General features: G+C 48.0%; 1 protein-coding gene across 1 annotated transcript in view; it reads left to right on the top strand.

The window, feature by feature from the left end:
• HSPA9 (heat shock protein family A (Hsp70) member 9) overlaps positions 1-20966 on the top strand; it is a 236747-nt gene that overhangs the window by 21284 nt on the left and 194497 nt on the right. Inside the window, exon 5 of the mRNA XM_063928294.1 lies at positions 2600-2724. Coding sequence (XP_063784364.1) covers positions 2600-2724 — 125 coding nt within the window. The remainder of the gene's footprint in view (positions 1-2599; positions 2725-20966) is intronic.

The following is a 20966-nucleotide window of genomic DNA, read 5'->3' as shown; positions in this document are numbered from 1 at the left end:
TTCCAAGAATATTACCTTAGATGTCCTTGCCTTCAGTTTCTTTCCTAAGTCCCTATAGTCTTTCTTAAGGACATCCCACCTTCCGCTAACTTTGTCATTGGTGCCAACGTGCACCAAGACCGCCGGGTCTTTGCCAGCCCCTCCCAACAATCTATCTACCCGGTCCGCGATGTGCCGTACCCGAGCACCCGGGAGACAACAGACTGTACGGCGATCACGGTCCCAGTAGCAGATTGCCCTATCTGCCTTCCTGATGATAGAATCCCCTACCACCACCATCTGACTAGGTACCTCTCTCTCTTTTATCCCAACCGCGCCAGAGGGACCGCACCTCTGGATGCTAGAGGGAGCAGTCTCCTCCGGCACCGTCATTTCTTCACTATCATCCTCCGATTCCTCATCCAATCGGGCAAATTTGTTCGGGTTTGATAGTTCGGAGATGTCGTGCCTCCCCCTCTTTTTCTTCCTTCTAACTGTGACCCAACTGGCTACCTGATCATCATCCTCTTCTACCAGTGACCCCTACCGCAACTCCTCCACCGTTCTGTCTAAACTACGCTCGAGATTGCATAACGGTTTGCTCTAGATCAGTTACCTGGGCTTCCAGGGCAACCGTTCGCACACACCTCGTGCAGATGTATTCACACTGGGCCGGTAGCTCCAGGTGTGCATACATCTTGCACGACATGCACTGAGTGAGGTCCTCAATCACAGCCCCTCCCATATTGTTTGTAAGGTCTAACTCCCTGTTACACTCAAAGAAAAAGCGGCAAAAATAAAAAGTAGAAGACAAGCAATCTCACTTATACAATAATTAAGCTGGCTTATACTTATCTATCTCTGTGCGGTTGTTGGTCCTTCACTTTTTATGCAGCCGTAGTACTCTCTCCTGCGGCACCTATACACCACTTAGCAGTTGCAGATGTTCCAGCTCACTGCTCCTCCTTTTCACTCTGCTTCCAGCTCCTGCTAAGAAAAAGAAAAAAAAATGCCCCTCACACCCGCACAATCACAGCCCCTCTGCTACTCCAAGTAAGAGACCCTCTCACTCACTCACAAGGTCAGCCCCTTGCAGCCTCACCAGAAGTTTAATGGTACTGCAAATGTGTGTTCCTGATTGTGTATTATAAAACTCACCTTTTTCTGTATTCTAACTCACCTTTTTGCTGTTTACAACTCACACTTAGAAATCCCAGCAGCACTTGGAAGAGACCAGCCCCACAGTATCTGCTATTTGTAACCAACATATAGATGTGAAAAGTTTAGTTCAGTTTCTGTGTCTGGTGGGTATTGGACTTTGTAAGTTGGAGTCATATTGCCATTTCCTACTGAGGGTCAGTAGCAGGGGCTCTACTGTTGTCACAATGTCATGGTAGATGTATAAATGATATCCCTATGTGCTGTCAACCCTTTGTCAGGTAATGATCTGCAGACCACTCTGATTTCCTAACTGCAGGGGGTGTATTATTGCCCTATTTTGTGGAATATCTATAACTGAATCTTATTATAATGTAATCCTGTAGTCATTCCACCACTCGGCATTTCTGGCCACAGAGGGAAAGTTTACAAAAAAAGCTCTTTCACACGGAGCTGAGAACCTGGGTTATTGCTGGGGCAAACCAATGTAACCCGGGTCTTGGGTTGGCATGAAAAGGTTGGCCTGGATCTGCTGCAGTGTGAAAGGCTGACTCTGGTTATTGCCTAAAAGACTGCTGATTGGAAGGCCTGGGAGTGCTTGGAGATGTCCTCCAATCATCCTGTGTGAACAGCGACGACCTGGGACCATATGGTAGTGTGAAAGGGGTAAATATACAGTATATGAAGCCCCGGCAACGACCTATTTTCGGATTCCCTGGCTGGGGCTTCAGTGTGCGATATTTATTGTTGCTTTAGCAGAGTTCTTGAAACCCCAGCACATCACCACAGAAACAAAGCACGGTTTTTAATATTCAGCCGTTTTGTAAACCACGGGATTTTGACCAAGCTGACGTAAAGACTCTGCGTGTACTGTATCTGCCCAATCAAAAGCAGTGGAGTGAAATTATACTTATAAGTATATATACTTATGTAGGCAGATACTATTACAGTGAAATATCTTATAGGGAAATACTATTTTATTAGTTTTATTAAGAGTGCAGTATTTACATTAAAGGAGCAAAATTAATAGTTAATTGGTACTTAAAAGTGTTTTATGATTGAACCTATTTGGAAAAGGAGATAAAAATGAATGTTGAGTTACTTTTCTTTGTGGCCTGTAATGAGACCTAGAAGTTTCCATATACTGTATGAATACATGGAACTAATGCTCCATTGGTGGTACTGGATAGTAATGGGTGTGTGGCAGATTCTTTTCTATGACAGTACATTGCCCTTAGTTGTATCATTTTGCCCTGATTGTTCTGTACATGCCTCTGAGAATAGGTTTTAAAGGTAACTGACAAATCAAGTTGTCTTAAATTGTGGTAATACACTATACCTAGTCCATATAACCATTTGTAGAGCGCATTCTGCCACTACATGTAAATGCTGGTTAAAACAAGTCAAATGTTTCATACATGACTGAATCTTATTTACTTTTTTTTTTTTTTCTCTCTAATAGAAAAAATGTTCCTTTTAAGATTGTGCGTGCATCAAATGGTGATGCTTGGGTGGAAGCGCATGGGAAGCTGTATTCTCCTAGTCAGATTGGTGCATTTGTACTTATAAAAATGAAAGAGACAGCAGGTGAGTAGGAGATGATGATTTTGTGTTTTGGATATATTTTTTTTTTCTTCTGATTTTGCAAGCCCTCTTCTATGTGTTCATGTGTAAGACTTTGTAGCATTTAGAATGTGGCTACAGAGTACATTGCAAGTGTAGAAATTGCTATAGATTTTGCTGGTAATTCTAATCCATATCAGGCTAAGGTGATGCAAGCCTTTATTACTAGTATAAATGTCTGTGCAGAGTAGCTATTCTTAACACCTAATGGGTATTCCTGGCGTCCCATAGGTAGATGAATATTAATGGTCTTGAAGAGCTGTAACACAAAAAAGTATCAAATTAATGGCGAAAAATTTCCAAACCGAAAAAAAAAAAACAGGTTAATATCGCAATTTCTCCAGCATCCACTAGGGGACACTGGAGGCTAATTACACTGGGGATAGATGGCTGGCTGTCAGGAGCTGGCACTTTAAATTTATTGAACAGAATGCAGACTCCTCGCCCTCTATTTCCAACCCCCACCCCCATAAGCTCCAGTTTTTTTTGTTTTGTTTTTATGTGCCGAAGGAGCCGGTCCCACTTCTTTATTGTGTGTTTGACTAGTTGTCCTTGAGCCTGGACCACAATGTCAGGGAGGAATATAGTGCCAAAGGCTTCTCAGAAGTTCTTTACATGGACTAAGTGCAACAAGAAATTGCCGCAGGCATCTGACGGTTTGACCGTTTGTTCTGTATGCACGCAGGATGAGGTAGTCCAGGCAACTACTTCTTTGGAGGGTTCAGACCCACCTTGGGCCTTTACCTTGGCACAGGTTATGTTGGATCTTCGATCCGAACTGGCAGCCTCTCGCAGAGATAGAGAATCAGCCAGGTCTGGTGATTCCTCTTTACCTCCTTCTTTCTGCAGAGCCAAGGCTTGGTTAAACGGATGGATTCGTCCACCAGTCAACCACTACCGGAACGTCCCAAAAAGAAAAAGACTCTTCCATCAATACTCCAGTCAGATGAATCTGATGATGAGCAACGGGGGGGGCAGAAGGGATGGAGAAAGAAGGTGAACTTGACGATGTATCCGATACGAAGGATAACGCGTCACGGGACCAAGGAGTTGAAGCCCTTATAAAGGTGTTGAACACCAGGTGTTGAACATCACTGACACATCTCCATAACGTTTCCTTTCTCTCCAAAACTGGAGGAACTTTTGTCCGAGGTCTGGAAACGCCCAGGTAAGAGATTCCAAGTACCGAAACTGTTCCTGGCTTCGTATCCCTTTCCACCTACTATGACTGAAAAGTGAGAACCTCCTCCTCCAGTGGAACCGTCTGTTTCACGATTGTCATAAGACTGCTATGCCGGTTCCGGGGGCAACAGCCTTGAAGGACCCTTCTGCCCGGAAGATGAAAACGATACTGAAATCCATTTACACAGCTGTGGGCGCCTTAGTCTTTGGTGAATAAGGCTATAGAACATTAGGCAGCCCAATTGATTTCTAACTTGGAAGCAGGAGTTCCAATTGACAAATGAATTGTTCTGGCTGAACATATTAGAGAATCTGCTGCGTACCTGGGAGAAGCCTCAAAGGATTTTGGTCAAGCAGCGGCTCGGATTTCAGCCTCCGCCGTAGCGGCTCGTTGGGCCCTGTGGCTGCGCTCTTGGCAGGCCGATGCAGAATCTAAGAGAACGGCAGAAGCCTTACCGTTTACCCGGAAGGTGCTTTTTTTTTTTTTTTTCTCTATCGTCCTAGTGGATGCTGGGGTTCCTGAAAGGACCATGGGGAATAGCGGCTCCGCAGGAGACGGGGCACAAAAAGTAAAGCTTTTCCAGATCAGGTGGTGTGCACTGGCTCCTCCCCCTATGACCCTCCTCCAGACTCCAGTTAGATTTTTGTGCCCGGCCGAGAAGGGTGCAATTCTAGGTGGCTCTCATAAAGAGCTGCTTAGAGAAAGTTTAGCTTAGGTTTTTTATTTTACAGTGATTCCTGCTGGCAACAGGATCACTGCAACGAGGGACAGAGGGGAGAAGAAGTGAACTCACCTGCGTGCAGGATGGATTGGCTTCTTGGCTACTGGACATCAGCTCCAGAGGGACGATCACAGGTACAGCCTGGATGGTCACCGGAGCCGCGCCGCCGGCCCCCTTGCAGATGCTGAAGTAAGAAGAGGTCCAGAATCGGCGGCTGAAGACTCCTGCAGTCTTCTAAAGGTAGCGCACAGCACTGCAGCTGTGCGCCATTTTCCTCTCAGCACACTTCACACGCAGTCACTGAGGGTGCAGGGCGCTGGGGGGGGGGCGCCCTGGGAGGCAAATGTAAACCTATATAAAGGCTAAAAATACCTCACATATAGCCCCCAGAGGCTATATGGAGATATTTAACCCCTGCCTGTATTCACAAAATAGCGGGAGACGAGCCCGCCGAAAAAGGGGCGGGGCCTATCTCCTCAGCACACGGCGCCATTTCCTCTCACAGCTCCGCTGGTCAGGACGGCTCCCAGGTCTCTCCCCTGCACTGCACTACAGAAACAGGGTAAAACAGAGAGGGGGGGCAAATTTAATGGCAATATCTTGATATATATAAAGCAGCTATAAGGGAGCACTTATTATAAGGCTATCCCTGTCATATATAGCGCTTTTTGGTGTGTGCTGGCAGACTCTCCCTCTGTCTCCCCAAAGGGCTAGTGGGTCCTGTCTTCGTTTAGAGCATTCCCTGTGTGTCTGCTGTGTGTCGGTACGTGTGTGTCGACATGTATGAGGACGATATTGGTGTGGAGGCGGAGCAATTGCCAAATATGGGGATGTCACCTCCTAGGGGGTCGACACCAGAATGGATGCCTTTATTTATGGAATTACGGGATAGTGTCAACACGCTAAAGCAGTCGTTTGACGACATGAGGCGGCCGGACAATCAATTAGTGCCTGTCCAGGCGCCTCAAACACCGTCAGGGGCTGTAAAACGCCCTTTGCCTCAGTCGGTCGACACAGACCCAGACACAGGCACTGATTCCAGTGGTGACGGTGACGAATCAACCGTATTTTCCAGTAGGGCCACACGTTATATGATTTTGGCAATGAAGGAGGCGTTACATTTAGCTGATACTACAGGTACCACTAAACAGGGTATTATGTGGGGTGTGAAAAAACTACCTATAGTTTTTCCTGAATCAGAAGAATTAAATGACGTGTGTGATGAAGCGTGGGTTGCCCCTGATAAAAAGCTGATAATTTCAAAGAAATTATTGGCATTATACCCTTTCCCGCCAGAGGTTAGGGAGCGCTGGGAAACTCCTCCTAGGGTGGACAAGGCGCTAACACGCTTATCAAAACAAGTGGCGTTACCTTCTCCTGAGACGGCCGCACTTAAAGATCCATCAGATAGGAGGATGGAAAATATCCAAAAAAGTATATACACACATGCAGGTGTTATACTACGACCAGCTATAGCGACTGCCTGGATGTGCAGTGCTGGGGTAGTTTGGTCAGAGTCCCTGATTGAAAATATTGATACCCTGGACAGGGACAATATTTTACTGTCGTTAGAACAAATAAAGGATGCATTTCTTTATATGCGTGATGCACAGAGGGATATCTGCACACTGGCATCACGGGTAAGTGCTATGTCCATTTCGGCCAGAAGAGCTTTATGGACGCGACAGTGGACAGGCGATGCGGATTCAAAACGGCATATGGAAGTTTTGCAGTATAAAGGGGAGGAGTTATTTGGAGTCGGTCTATCAGATTTGGTGGCCACGGCTACAGCCGGGAAATCCACCTTTCTACCTCAAGTCACTCCCCAACAGAAAAAGGCACCGACTTTTCAACCGCAGCCCTTTCGTTCCTTTAAAAATAAGAGAGCAAAGGGCTATTCATATCTGCCACGAGGCAGGGGTCGAGGGAAGAAACAGCAACAGGCAGCTCCTTCCCAGGAACAGAAGCCCTCCCCGGCTTCTACAAAAGCCTCAGCATGACGCTGGGGCTTCTCAAGCGGACTCGGGGACGGTGGGAGGTCGTCTCAAAAATTACAGCGCGCAGTGGGCTCACTCGCAGGTAGATCCCTGGATCCTGCAGATAATATCTCAGGGGTACAGGTTGGAATTAGAGACAGATCCACCTCGCCGTTTCCTGAAGTCTGCTTTACCAACGTCCCCTTCCGAAAGGGAGACGGTTTTGGAAGCCATTCACAAGCTGTACTCTCAGCAGGTGATAGTCAAGGTACCTCTTCTACAACAAGGGAAGGGGTATTATTCCACTCTATTTGTGGTACCGAAGCCGGATGGCTCGGTAAGGCCTATTCTAAATCTGAAGTCCTTGAACCTGTACATAAAGAAGTTCAAGTTCAAGATGGAGTCACTCAGAGCAGTGATAGCGAACCTGGAAGAAGGGGACTTTATGGTATCCTTGGACATCAAGGATGCGTATCTCCACGTTCCAATTTACCCCTCACACCAGGGGTACCTCAGGTTCGTTGTACAAAACTGTCACTATCAGTTTCAGACGCTGCTGTTTGGTTTGTCCACGGCACCTCGGGTCTTTACAAAGGTAATGGCCGAGATGATGATTCTTCTTCGAAGAAAAGGCGTATTAATTATCCCATACTTGGACGATCTCCTAATAAGGGCAAGGTCCAGAGAACAGCTAGAGATGGGATTAGCAATATCTCAAGAGGTGCTAAAGCAGCACGGATGGATTCTGAATATTCCAAAATCCCAATTAATGCCGACAACTCGTCTGCTGTTCCTAGGGATGATTCTGGACACGGTTCAGAAAAAGGTTTTTCTTCCCGAGGAAAAAGCCAAGGAGTTATCCGACCTGGTCAGGAATCTCCTAAAACCAGGAAAGGTGTCTGTACATCAATGCACGCATCTTCAGATGCACCTGCGGATAACCCTGTCTCCAAGGACAAGGGTATCTCTTCTGTGGTGGTTGCAGAGGGCTCATCTATTGGAGGGCCGCAGATTCGGCATACAGGATTGGATCCTGGTGACCACGGACGCCAGCCTGAGAGGCTGGGGAGCAGTCACACAAGGAAGAAACTTCCAGGGAGTGTGGTCGAGCCTGGAAAAGTCTCTTCACATAAACATTCTGGAACTAAGAGCAATCTACAATGCTCTAAGCCAGGCGGAACCTCTGCTTCAAGGAAGACCGGTGTTGATCCAGTCGGACAACATCACGGCAGTCGCCCATGTAAACAGACAGGGCGGCACAAGAAGCAGGAGTGCAATGGCAGAAGCTGCCAGGATCCTTCGCTGGGCGGAGAATCACGTGATAGCACTGTCAGCAGTGTTCATCCCGGGAGTGGACAACTGGGAAGCAGACTTCCTCAGCAGACACGATCTTCACCCGGGAGAGTGGGGACTTCATCCAGAAGTTTTCCACATGCTAATAAACCGTTGGGAAAGACCAATGGTGGACATGATGGCGTCTCGCCTCAACAAAAAACTGGACAGGTATTGCGCCAGGTCAAGAGATCCGCAGGCAATAGCTGTGGACGCGCTGGTAACACCTTGGGTGTACCAGTCGGTGTATGTGTTTCCTCCTCTGCCTCTCATACCAAAGGTATTGAGAATCATACGGCAAAGCGGAGTAAGAACGATACTAGTGGCTCCGGATTGGCCAAGAAGGTCTTGGTACCCGGAACTTCAAGAGATGGTCACGGACGATCCGTGGCCTCTACCTCTAAGACAGGACCTGCTTCAGCAGGGACAGTGTCTATTCCAAGACTTACCGCGGCTGCGTTTGACGGCATGGCGGTTGAACGCCAGATCCTAAAAGGAAAAGGCATTCCAGAAGAAGTCATTCCTACCTTGATTAAGGCAAGAAAGGAAGTCACCGCGAAGCATTATCACCGCATTTGGCGGAAATATGTTGCGTGGTGCGAGGATCGGAGTGCTCCGACGGAGGAATTTCAACTGGGTCGTTTCCTACATTTCCTGCAATCAGGATTGTCTATGGGTCTCAAATTGGGATCTATTAAGGTTCAAATTTCGGCCTTGTCAATATTCTTCCAAAAAGAATTGGCCTCAGTTCCTGAGGTCCAGACTTTTGTCAAAGGAGTACTGCATATACAGCCTCCTGTGGTGCCTCCGGTGGCACCGTGGGATCTAAATGTAGTTTTAGATTTCCTCAAATCCCATTGGTTTGAACCACTAAAAAATGTGGATCTGAAATATCTCACATGGAAAGTGACTATGTTACTGGCCCTGGCGTCCGCCAGGAGAGTATCTGAACTGGCGGCTTTATCTTATAAAAGCCCTTATTTAATTTTCCATTCGGATAGGGCAGAGCTGCGGACGCGTCCGCATTTTCTCCCTAAGGTGGTATCAGCGTTTCACCTGAACCAGCCTATTGTAGTGCCTGCGGCTACAAGCGACTTGGAGGACTCCAAGTTGTTGGACGTTGTCAGAGCTTTAAAAATATACATTTCAAGGACGGCTGGAGTCAGAAAATCTGACTCGCTGTTTATACTGTATGCACCCAACAAGTTGGGTGCGCCTGCTTCTAAGCAGTCGATTGCTCGTTGGATTTGTAACACAATTCAACTTGCACATTCTGTAGCAGGCCTGCCACAGCCTAAATCTGTTAAGGCCCATTCCACAAGGAAGGTGGGCTCATCTTGGGCGGCTGCCCGAGGGGTCTCGGCATTACAACTCTGCCGAGCAGCTACGTGGTCAGGGGAGAACACGTTTGTAAAATTCTACAAATTTGATACCCTGGCAAAGGAGGACCTGGAGTTCTCTCATTCGGTGCTGCAGAGTCATCCGCACTCTCCCGCCCGTTTGGGAGCTTTGGTATAATCCCCATGGTCCTTTCAGGAACCCCAGCATCCACTAGGACGATAGAGAAAATAAGAATTTACTTACCGATAATTCTATTTCTCGGAGTCCGTAGTGGATGCTGGGCGCCAATCCGCACTTGGGATGATCTGCAATACTTGTACATAGTTATTGTTAACTAATTCGGGTTATTGTTTAGGGAGCCATCTTTCAGAGGCTCCTCTGTTATCATACTGTTAACTGGGTTTAGATCACAAGTTGTACGGTGTGATTGGTGTGGCTGGTATGAGTCTTACCCGGGATTCAAAATCCTCCCTTATTGTGTACGCTCGTCCGGGCACAGTACCTAACTGGAGTCTGGAGGAGGGTCATAGGGGGAGGAGCCAGTGCACACCACCTGATCTGGAAAAGCTTTACTTTTTGTGCCCTGTCTCCTGCGGAGCCGCTATTCCCCATGGTCCTTTCAGGAACCCCAGCATCCACTACGGACTCCGAGAAATAGAATTATCGGTAAGTAAATTCTTATTTTTTTTTTTTTAGTGACGAGCTAGACAAGCTAATCTCTCAAGCTACGGGTGGAAAATCCATGTTTTTGCCGTCTGTAACGCCTCCATCTAAACTGACTTATTCTGGTCCTTCTTTTTGTTCCTTTTCGGGCCTTCTGCTTCCTTTCGGCCTACATCCAGAACTTCAGCCTTTTCCACCCTTGGGCTGACATGCCGAAGTCACCAACTACCTCTCATCGCCAAGAGCCCACGCCTACTGATAAAACAGTGGCATGACTGGATCCCTTCCCACCTGGGTTCTCCTATGGTGGGGGAACGTCTTCGAATTTTTTCAGAGGCGTGGATGTACACTTCCACGTATGCATGGGTGCGTGCCCTTGTGTCCAGGGGTTACATGATCGATTTCGAAGCTTCACCTACACGACTGTTCTTTACCACCGGTCTTTTGGCTTCAAAAGCGCAACAGATGGCTCTTCAGGGAGCTATTCAGTCTCTATTGAACTCTGCGGTCTTAATGCTGGTCCTAGGCCCTCAGCAGATGAAGGGTTACTACTCAAACCTGTTTGTAGTCCCGAAGCAGGACGGCTCGGTAAGACCTATCCTGAATTTGAAGTCTTTGAATCAACATCTCACATATTACCGATTTCAAGATGGAGTCGATTGGCTCCGTGATGGCGGGTCTGGAACCAGACGAGTTCATGCTATCACTGGACGTAAAGGATGCATATCTACATGTTCCAATTTCGGAGCCACATCAGGAATTCTTGAGATTTGCAATCCTACAAGAACATTATCAATTCAGGCAACTTCGTTTCAGCCTGTCTTCGGCTCCCAGAGTGTTCACCAAGATAATGGCAGTCATGGTAGCACACTGGGGGTGACAATTGTTCCATACTTGGTTGACCTTTTGCTCAAAGCACCAACAGCGGAGAAGCTTCGGGAGCATGCCCTGATCACTCACGAAGTCCTCTTGCGACATGGTTGGATCCTCCATTTCAGAAAATCCAATCTCTTGCCATCCCAGCGCATATAGTTTCTGGGACTGATCTTGGATACCAAACTACAAAGAGTATTCCTGCCGGAGGACAAGGCTCAGAATATCTGGCTGATGGTGCAGAAAGTTCTCAAACCAAAGAAGGTGTCATTACACCTTTTTGTATTTTGTCTCTTAGGAAAGATGGTTGCAGCCTACGAGACTTTGCAATTCGGGCGGTTTCATTCCTGACCTTTTCAGATAGACCTCTTAACCCAGTGGTCGAGGTCGCATCTACAGGGAACGGTGCAGCTAACTCCGTACACCAGAGTGTGTCTTCTCTTGTGGCTTCATCTGAGCAACATCATGGCGGGGAGGTGAGTCACCATATGGGACTGAATTTTGGTCACTACTGACGCCAGTCTTGGGCTGGGGAGCTGTGATACTGGGGTATCACTTCCAAGGAAAATGGTCGAAGCAGGAACAGTTACTATCCATAAATGTATTGGAACTGAGAGCGATCTTCAATACGCTTTAGGAAGCTGTTCACCTGCTTCAGTCAAGAGCGGTAAGAGTGCAATCTGACAACGCAGTAGCTTATATCAATCGCCAGGACACATGGCCATGCAAGAAGTGGCTCAGATCCTGAGGTGACACTAACGGCTGTCTTCATTCTAGGAGTGGACAACTGGGAAGCGGATTTTCTCAGCCATCCAGACCTTTTACCCGGGAAAGTGGGCTCTTCACCCCCAGGTTTTCCAACAGTTGGTTCGGCGATGGGGTCTCCCACAGGTAGATCTCATGGCTTCCTGGTTGACTCATCAAATACCGCGCTATCTTTCCAGGACTCGAGATCCCGGAGCAGAAGACGTGGACGCTCTCACGGCTACTTGGCCATACGATCTGGTTTACCTCTTTCCTCCGTTCCCACTTCTACCATGAGTACGCAAACGGATCAAGAGTGTATTGACGTGGGTTATTCTAGTGGCCCACGAATTGGCTTCGGAGAGCTTGGTATTCAGACCTCCTTCTGCTCCTCGCAGATGAACCGTGGCTGCTGCCTCTTCCTCCAGATTTGTTGTAACAAGGGCCGTTAAAGTCACCCAGATTTGACGCGGCGACTCTTGAAGCCTCTATCTTAAGAAATAAAGTTATTCCATCCTCCATCATCCCTACCATGTTCAAGGCTCATAAGCCGGTTGCGACGGTCCATTACCACCGCATATGGCGAACCTATATGTCCTGGTGCTCGGATAGGTGTAGACACCTGGTCTTTCAAATTGGCCCATCTCTTGCTTTTCTTACTAACAGGCCTCGATGGTGGCCTACGCCTTGGATCACTCAAAGTACAGATATCTGCTTTGTCAATCTCTTTCCAGTGAAAATTGGCACCCATGCCGGAATTGCAGACCTTTCTGCTGGGAGTGTTGCGGGTGCAACCGCCACTTGTTCCAACTACTGCTCCGTGGGACCTCCAATTTGGTCCTTCACTTCTTACAATCCTCAGTTTTTGAACCTTTGGAGGATATGGATTTAAAATTTCTTACCGGGAAAACTGTTCTCCTTTTGGCTTTAGCTCGCAGATTTTCTTGTAAGCTGCCTTACCTTGTCTTCCACAAAGATCGGGCGGAAGTTCGCACACACTCAGTTTTTTTTTTTCCAAAGGTGGTTTTGGCTTTCCACATAAACCAGCAAATCTTGGTTCCTGCTTTGAGTCTGGGGAATCATCTTCTCTGGATGTAGTCTGGGCACTGTATGTGTGTGTGTGTGTGTGTGTCTGTCTATCTATCTATCTATCTATCTATCTATCTATCTATCATCTATCTATCTATATATCTATATCTATAGATATAGATATAGATTTATCTCTATCTATATCTCCAAATCCAAAAAAGATACAGGCACTCACCACTTCCTTGATGATGATAACTTTATTGGTGTCTCACACATAGACAGTTAACAGCATGTCAGCAAAAAGTGTCGACGTTTCGGCTCCATCTGAGCCTTTTTCAAGACTAACAAGATTACAGCAGGTTCTCACCCAGCAGCCCATCACACACATCAAACCCTGGAGCACTTTTATAGCCGAGGCATATCACAAACCCCGCCCATCAATCATCCAACAGGAAGTAACAAAAAACACTGGTATTCAAGTGTTTAACATGTCTAATCAAGAATGTGTACAGCCAATCGAATGTCCTATGACATCAACGAGTGCTGTATGATGCGGTCAAACATGGTTGGCCTGCCTCAAAGCAGACTTTGGCCAGATGGATTAAGTTGGCAATTTGACAGGCCTACTTGCATTCCGCCCACCGACCTCCGGCAGTTATTTTGGCACACTCCGCTCTGTTTTGGGTGCAAGCAGTGGTGCCTTTCTTTCACAGCTTTACCATGTGTCTACCTGGTCCATGGCTTATACTTTTTGTTAGGTTTTATAAGTTTGACACGTTTGCCGCCTCTGCTTCGTGGTTTGGATGGCTTGTTTTACAGATTCCTCAGTGCTCTCCCGCCCTCAGGTACAGCTTTGGGACATCCCCAGTGTAATCGGCCACCAGTGTCCCCTAGTGGATGCTAGAGAAAAGGGTATTTTGGTACTTACCGATTAAATCCTTTTCTCATAATCCATAGGGGACACTGAACGTCGTCCGCCCAGCACTGTTCCCTGCTTGCGTTGTGGTTCAGGTTCAAGGTTTTTACTTGGTGGTGGTGGTTGTTGTGTTCTCCTCTGTTCGTCTCCTTACGGCTCCGTTGTTAAAACTGGGGCTTGTGGGGGATATGGGGGGAGGAGTCTGCATTCTCTTCAGTAAATTTTTAAGTGCCAGCTCCTGGTAGCCAGCCCATCTGTCCCCAGTGTAATCGGCCTCCAGTGTCCCCTATGGATTACGAGATTTATCGGTAAGTACCAAAATCCCATTTTTAGCCTGATGGTAGTTATCAGGCCGTTTTTGTTTTGTTTTTTTCCCTAAGACAGAAACGCATGGGATCTGGGATAAGTTTCTAGACCCATGTGTTCTCGTGAAAAACATGGCTTTAACTGCTGGTTATCAGTTATTTTGTTTTGCGTGCCTGATGCAGGCAAAACATAATCAGTTTAATAGGCTAGTCCTGGGCGAGTCAATTAGCAGTGATAACTTACGGATCCTGTCCAATATGGGGTTTAAGCAATTTCTCTGACGTCCTAGTGGATGCTGGGAACTCCGTAAGGACCATGGGGAATAGACGGGCTCCGCAGGAGACTGGGCACTCTATAAGAAAGATTTGGTACTATCTGGTGTGCACTGGCTCCTCCCTCTATGCCCCTCCTCCAGATTTCTGTGCCCGGCCCGAGCTGGTTGCACACTAGGGGCTCTCCTGAGCTTCTAGAAAGAAAGTTTAAATTAGGTTTTTTATTTTACAGTGAGACCTGCTGGCAACAGGCTCACTGCATCGAGGGACTAAGGGGAGAAGAAGCGAACCTACCTGCTTGTAGCTAGCTTGGGCTTCTTAGGCTACTGGACACCATTAGCTCCAGAGGGATCGACCGCAGGACCCGTCCTTGGTGTTCGTTCCCGGAGCCGCGCCGCCGTCCCCCTTACAGAGCCAGAAGCATGAAGATGGTCCGGAAAATCGGCGGCAGAAGACTTCAGTCTTCACCAAGGTAGCGCACAGCACTGCAGCTGTGCGCCATTGCTCCTCATACACACTTCACACTCCGGTCACTGAGGGTGCAGGGCGCTGGGGGGGGGGGGGGCGCCCTGAGCAGCAATAAAAACACCTTGGCTGGCAAAATAGCCACAATATATAGCCCCAGAGGCTATATATGTGGTAATTACCCCTGCCAGAATACAGAAAAAAGCGGGAGAAAAGTCCGCCGAAAAAGGGGCGGAGCCATCTCCCTCAGCACACCGGCGCCATTTTCTCTTCAGTGTAGCTGGAAGACAGCTCCCCAGGCTCTCCCCTGTAGTTTTCAGGCTCAAAGGGTTAAAAAGAGAGGGGGGGCACTAAATTTAGGCGCAATATTGTTTATACAAGCAGCTATTGGGGAAAATTCACTCAGTGATAGTGTTTATCCCTACATTATATAGCGCTCCGGTGTGTGCTGGCATACTCTCTCTCTGTCTCCCCAAAGGTCCTGTCCTCAGAGCATTCCCTGTGTGTGTGCGGTGTGTCGGTACGGCTGTGTCGACATGTTTGATGAGGAGGCTTATGTGGAGGCGGAGCAGATGCCGATAAATGAGATGTCGCCCCCTGTGGGCCGACACCAGAGTGGATGGATAGGTGGAAGGTATTAACCGACAGTGTCAACTCCTTACATAAAAGGCTGGATGACGTAACAGCTATGGGACAGCTGGCTTCTCAGCCCGCGCCTGCCCAGGCGTCTCAAAGGCCATCAGGGGCTTAAAAACGCCCGCTCCCTCAGATGGCAGACACAGATGTCGACTCGGAGTCTGACTCCAGTGTCGACGAGGTTGAGACATATACACAATCCACTAGGAACATCCGTTACATGATCCCGGCAATAAAAAATGTGTTACACATTTCTGACATTAACCCAAGTACCACTAAAAAAGGGTTTTATGTGTGGGGAGAAAAAGCAGGCAGTGTTTTGTTCCCCCATTAAATGAGTGAATGAAGTGTGAAAAAGCGTGGGTTCCCCCGATAAGAAACTGGTAATTTCTAAAAAGTTACTGATGGCGTACCCTTTCCCGTCAGAGGTTAAGTTACGCTGGGAGATATCCCCTAGGGTGGATAAGGCGCTCACACGTTTGTCAAAAAAGGTGGCACTGCCGTCTTAGGATACGGCCACTTTGAAGGTACCTGCTGATAAATAGCAGGAGGCTATCCTGAAGTCTGTATTTACACACTCAGGTACTAGACTGAGACCTGCAGATAGTGCTGCTGCAGCGTGGTCTGTAACCCTTTCAAACAGGGATACTATTTTGCGAACATAAGGCGTCGTCTTATATATGAGGGATGCACAGAGGGATATATTGCCGGCTGGCATCCAGAATTATTGCAATGTCCATTTTGTCAGGAGGGTATTAGAGACCCGACACTGGACAGGTGATGCTGGCTTTAAAAGGCACATAGAGCCTTATAAGGGTGAGGAATTGTTTGGGGATGGTCTCTGGGACCTCGTATCCACAGCAACAGCTGGGATGAAATTTTTTTACCTCAGCCTGAGAAAAGCACTGTATTATCAGGTACAGTCCTTTCGGCTTCAGAAAGCAAGCGGGTCAAAGGCGCTTCCTTTCTGCACAGAGAAGAGGGAAGAGGGAAAAAGCTGCACCAGTCAGCCAGTTCCCAGAATCAAAATTCTTCCCCCGCTTCCTCTGAGTCCACCGCATGGCTCTGGGGCTCCACAGGCGTAACCAGGTACGGTGGGGGGCCGCCTCAAAAATTTCAGCGATCAGTGGGCTCGCTCACAGGTGGATCCCTGGATCCTTCAAGTAGTATCTCAGGGGTACAAGCTGGAATTCGAGGCGTCTTTCCCCCCCCCCCCGCCGTTTCCTCAAATCTGCCTTGCCGACATACTCCCTCAGGCAGGGAGGCTGTGCTAGAGGCAATTCACAAGCTGTATTCCCAGCAGGTGATAGTCAAGGTGCCCCTACTTCAACAAGGACGGGGTTACTATTCCACACTGGATGTGGTACCGAAACCGGACGGTTCGGTGAGACCCATTTAAATTCTAAATCCTTGAACACATACATTAAAAAATTCAAGTTCAAGATGGAATCGCTCAGGGCGGTTATTGCAAGCCTGGAGGAGGGGGATTACATGGTATCCCTGGACATCAAGGATGCTTACCTACATGTCCCCATTTACCATCCTCATCAGGAGTACCTCAGATTTGTGGTACAGGATTGCCATTACCAATTCCAAACACTGACGTTTGGACTGTCCACGGCACCGAGGGTCTTTACCAAGGTAATGGCAGAAATGATGATACTCCTTCGAAAAAAGGGAGTTTTAATTATCCCGTACTTGGACGATCTCCTTATAAAGGCGAGGTCCAAGGAGCAGTTGTTGGTCGGAGTAGCACTATCTCGGGAAGTGCTACAACAGCACGGATGGATTCTATACATTCCAAAGTCACAGCTGGTTCCTACCACACGCCTACTGTTCCTGGGGATGGTTCTGGACACAGAACAGAAAAAAGTGTTTCTCCCGCAGGAGAAAGCCAAGGAGCTGTCATCTCTTGTCAGAGACCTCCTGAAACCAAAACAGGTATCGGTGCATCGCTGCACACGAGTCCTGGGAAAAATGGTAGCTTCTTACGAAGCAAAATTCCATTCGGCAGGTTCCATACAAGAACCTTTTAGTGGGACCTCTTGAACAAGTGGTCGGGATCGCATCTTCAGATGCATCGGCTGATACCCTGGTCCTTGGAGACAGGGTTATCTCTACTGTGGTGGCTGCAGAGTGCTCATCTTCAAGAGGGCCGCAGATTCGGCATACAGGACTGGGTCCTGGTAACCACGGATGCCAGCCTTAGAGGCTGGGGGGCAGTCACACAGGGAAGAGACTTCCAAGGACTTTGGTCAAGTCAGGAGTCGTCCCTACACATAAATATTCTGGAACTGAGGGCCATTTACAATGCCCTAAGTCTGGCAAGGCCTCTGCTTCAAAACCAGCCGGTACTGATCCAATCAGACAACATCACGGCAGTCGCCCATGTAAGCCGACAGGGCGGCACAAGAAGCAGGATGGCGATGGCAGAAGCCACAAGGATTCTCCGATGGGCGGAAAATCACGTCTTAGCACTGTCAGCAGTGTTCATTCCGGGAGTGGACAACTGGGAAGCAGGCTTCCTCAGCAGACACGACCGACACCCGGGAGAGTGGGGACTTCATCCAGAAGTCTTCCAACTGTTGGTAAACCGTTGGGAAAGGCCACAGGTGGACATGATGGCGTCCCGCCTAAACAAAAAACTAGATATTGCGCCAGGTCAAGGGACCCTCAGGCAATAGCTGTGGACGCTCTAGTGACACCGTGGGTGTACCAGTCGGTTTATGTATTCTCTCCTCTGCCTCTCATACCAAGGGTACTGAGAATAATAAGAAAACGAGGAGGAAGAACGATACTCGTGGTTCCGGATAGCCCAAGAAGAGCTTGGTACCCAGAACTTACAGAAATAATATCAGAGGACCCATGGCCTCTACCGCTCAGACAGGATCTGCTACAGCAGGGGCTCTGTCTGTTCCAAGACTTACCGCGGCTGCGTTGGACGGCATGGCGGTTAAATTCCGGATCCTAAAGCAAAAGGGCATTCCGGAGGAAGTCATTCCTACGCTGATAAAAGCCAGGAAAGAAGTAACCGCAAACCATTATCACCGTGTTTGGCGAAAATATGTTGCGTGGTGTGAGGCCAGGAAGGCCCCAACAGAGGAATTTCAGCTGGGTCGTTTTCTGCACTTCCTACAGTCGGGAGTGACTATGGGCCTAAAATTGGGTTCCATTAAGGTCCAGATTTCGGCTCTGTCGATTTTCTTCCAGAAAGAACTGGCTTCACTGCCTGAAGTTCAGACTTTTGTAAAGGGAGTGCTACATATTCAGCCCCCTTTTGTGCCTCCTGTGGCACAGTGGGATCTCAACGTGGTTTGAGTTTCCTGAAATCACATTGGTTTGAGCCACTTAAAACTGTGGATCTGAAATATCTCACGTGAAAAGTGGTCATGTATTGGCCTTGGCTTCGGCCAGGCGTGTGTAAAAATTGGCGGCTTTGTCATGTAAAAGCCCTTATCTGATTTTCCATATGGATAGGGCAGAATTGAGGACTCGTCCCCAGTTTCTCCCTAAGGTGGTATCAGCTTTTCACTTGAACCAACCTATTGTAGTGCCTGCGGCTACTAGGGACTTGGAAGATTCCAAGTTACTGGACGTAGTCAGGGCCTTAAAAAATTATATTTCCAGGACGGCTGGAGTCAGGAAAACTGACTCGCTTCTTATCCTGTAGGCACCCAACAAAATAGGTGCTCCTGCTTCTAAGCAGACTATTGCTCGCTGAATTTGTAGCACAATTTAGCTGGAGCATTCTGCGGCTGGATTGCTGCATCCTAAATCAGTGAAAGCCCATTCCACGAGGAAGGTGGGCTCATCTTGGGCAGCTGCCCGAGGGGTCTCGGCTTTACAACTTTGCCGAGTTGCAACTTGGTCAGGGGCAAACACGTTTGCTAAATTCTACAAATTTGATACCCTGGCTGAGGAGGACCTTGAGTTCTCTCATTCGGTGCTGCAGAGTCATCCGCACTCTCCCGCCCGTGTGGGAGCTTTGGTATAATCCCCATGGTCCTTACGGAGTTCCCAGCATCCACCAGGACGTCAGAGAAAATAAGATTTTACTCACCGGTAAATCTATTTCTCGTAGTCCGTAGTGGATGCTGGGCGCCCATCCCAAGTGCGGATTGTCTGCAATACTTGTATATAGTTATTGCCTAACTAAAGGGTTATTGTTGAGCCATCTGAGAGGCTCTGTTATATTTCATACTGTTAACTGGGTATAGTATCACGAGTTATACGGTGTGATTGGTGTGGCTGGTATGAGTCTTACCCGGATTCAAAATCCTTCCTTATTGTGTCAGCTCTTCCGGGCACAGTATCCTAACTGAGGTCTGGAGGAGGGGCATAGAGGGAGGAGCCAGTGCACACCAGATAGTACCAAATCTTTCTTATAGAGTGCCCAGTCTCCTGCGGAGCCCGTCTATTCCCCATGGTCCTTACGGAGTTCCCAGCATCCACTACGGACTACGAGAAATAGATTTACCGGTGAGTAAAATCTTATTTTTCCACATTCTCCTTCAGGAAATATGAGACTTCTCTCTCCGTTCACAAACTCAGGACCTAATTCAGATTTGATTGCAGCAGCAAAATTGTTCTCTAATGGGCAAAACCATGTGCACTGCAGGTGGGGCAGAAAGAGTTAGATTTGGGTGAGTTATTTTGTGTCTGTGCAGAGTAAATACTGGCTGCTTTATTTTTACACTGCAATATAGATTTCCGTTTGAACACGCCCCATCCAAATCTAACCCTCTCTGCACATGTTATGTCTGCCCCACCTGCAGTGCACATGGTTTTGCCCATTAGAGAACACATTTTCCGCTGCGATCAGGTCTGAATTAGGCCCTCTGTCTTACGGCACCCTATTCATGCTTAAGCACAGGTGACTTAATTAGTACCTCAATCACTTTGATTATACCATCTTTACAGAAGCATGGATATCCTAAAAGCAAGACTGTTAGGGTGTATTTGGGAAACCCTGCTCTATCTAGCTCCGTCTCATTTTAAATAAATTTACAAGGTTGTGAAGTTCATAGTGGCGTTAATGTGTGGTGGCAACAACACTTAAAATCTCCACTATTGTTTAAGCTACCAGATAACATTGGCCACTGAGACCTTTTTACCATTGACCAACCAATAATTTCTCTAACGTCCTAAGTGGATGCTGGGGACTCCGTAAGGACCATGGGGAATAGCGGCTCCGCAGGAGACTGGGCACAAAAGTAAAGCTTTAGAACTACCTGGTGTGTACTGGCTCCTCCCCCTATGACCCTCCTCCAAGCCTCAGTTAGATTTTTGTGCCCGAGCGAGAAGGGTGCACACTAGGTGGCTCTCCTGAGCTGCTTAGTGAAAAGTTTAGTTTTAGGTTTTTTATGTTCAGTGAGACCTGCTGGCAACAGGCTCACTGCATCGAGGGACTAAGGGGAGAAGAAGCGAACTCACCTGCGTGCAGAGTGGATTGGGCTTCTTAGGCTACTGGACATTAGCTCCAGAGGGACCGATCACAGGCCCAGCCATGGATAGGTCCCAGAGCCGCGCCGCCGGCCCCCTTACAGAGCCAGAAGACAGAAGAGGTCCGGAAAATCGGCGGCAGAAGACGTCCTGTCTTCAACAAGGTAGCGCACAGCACTGCAGCTGTGCGCCATTGCTCTCAGCACACTTCACACTCCGGTCACTGAGGGTGCAGGGCGCTGGGGGGGGGGCGCCCTGAGACGCAATAAAAACACCTTGGATGGCAAAAAAAATGCATCACATATAG

The sequence above is a fragment of the Pseudophryne corroboree genome, chromosome 6 (assembly GCF_028390025.1).
Source record: "Pseudophryne corroboree isolate aPseCor3 chromosome 6, aPseCor3.hap2, whole genome shotgun sequence".
Classification (NCBI taxonomy): Eukaryota; Metazoa; Chordata; class Amphibia; order Anura; family Myobatrachidae; genus Pseudophryne; species Pseudophryne corroboree.
This window is presented reverse-complemented; position numbering and strand designations above follow the sequence as displayed.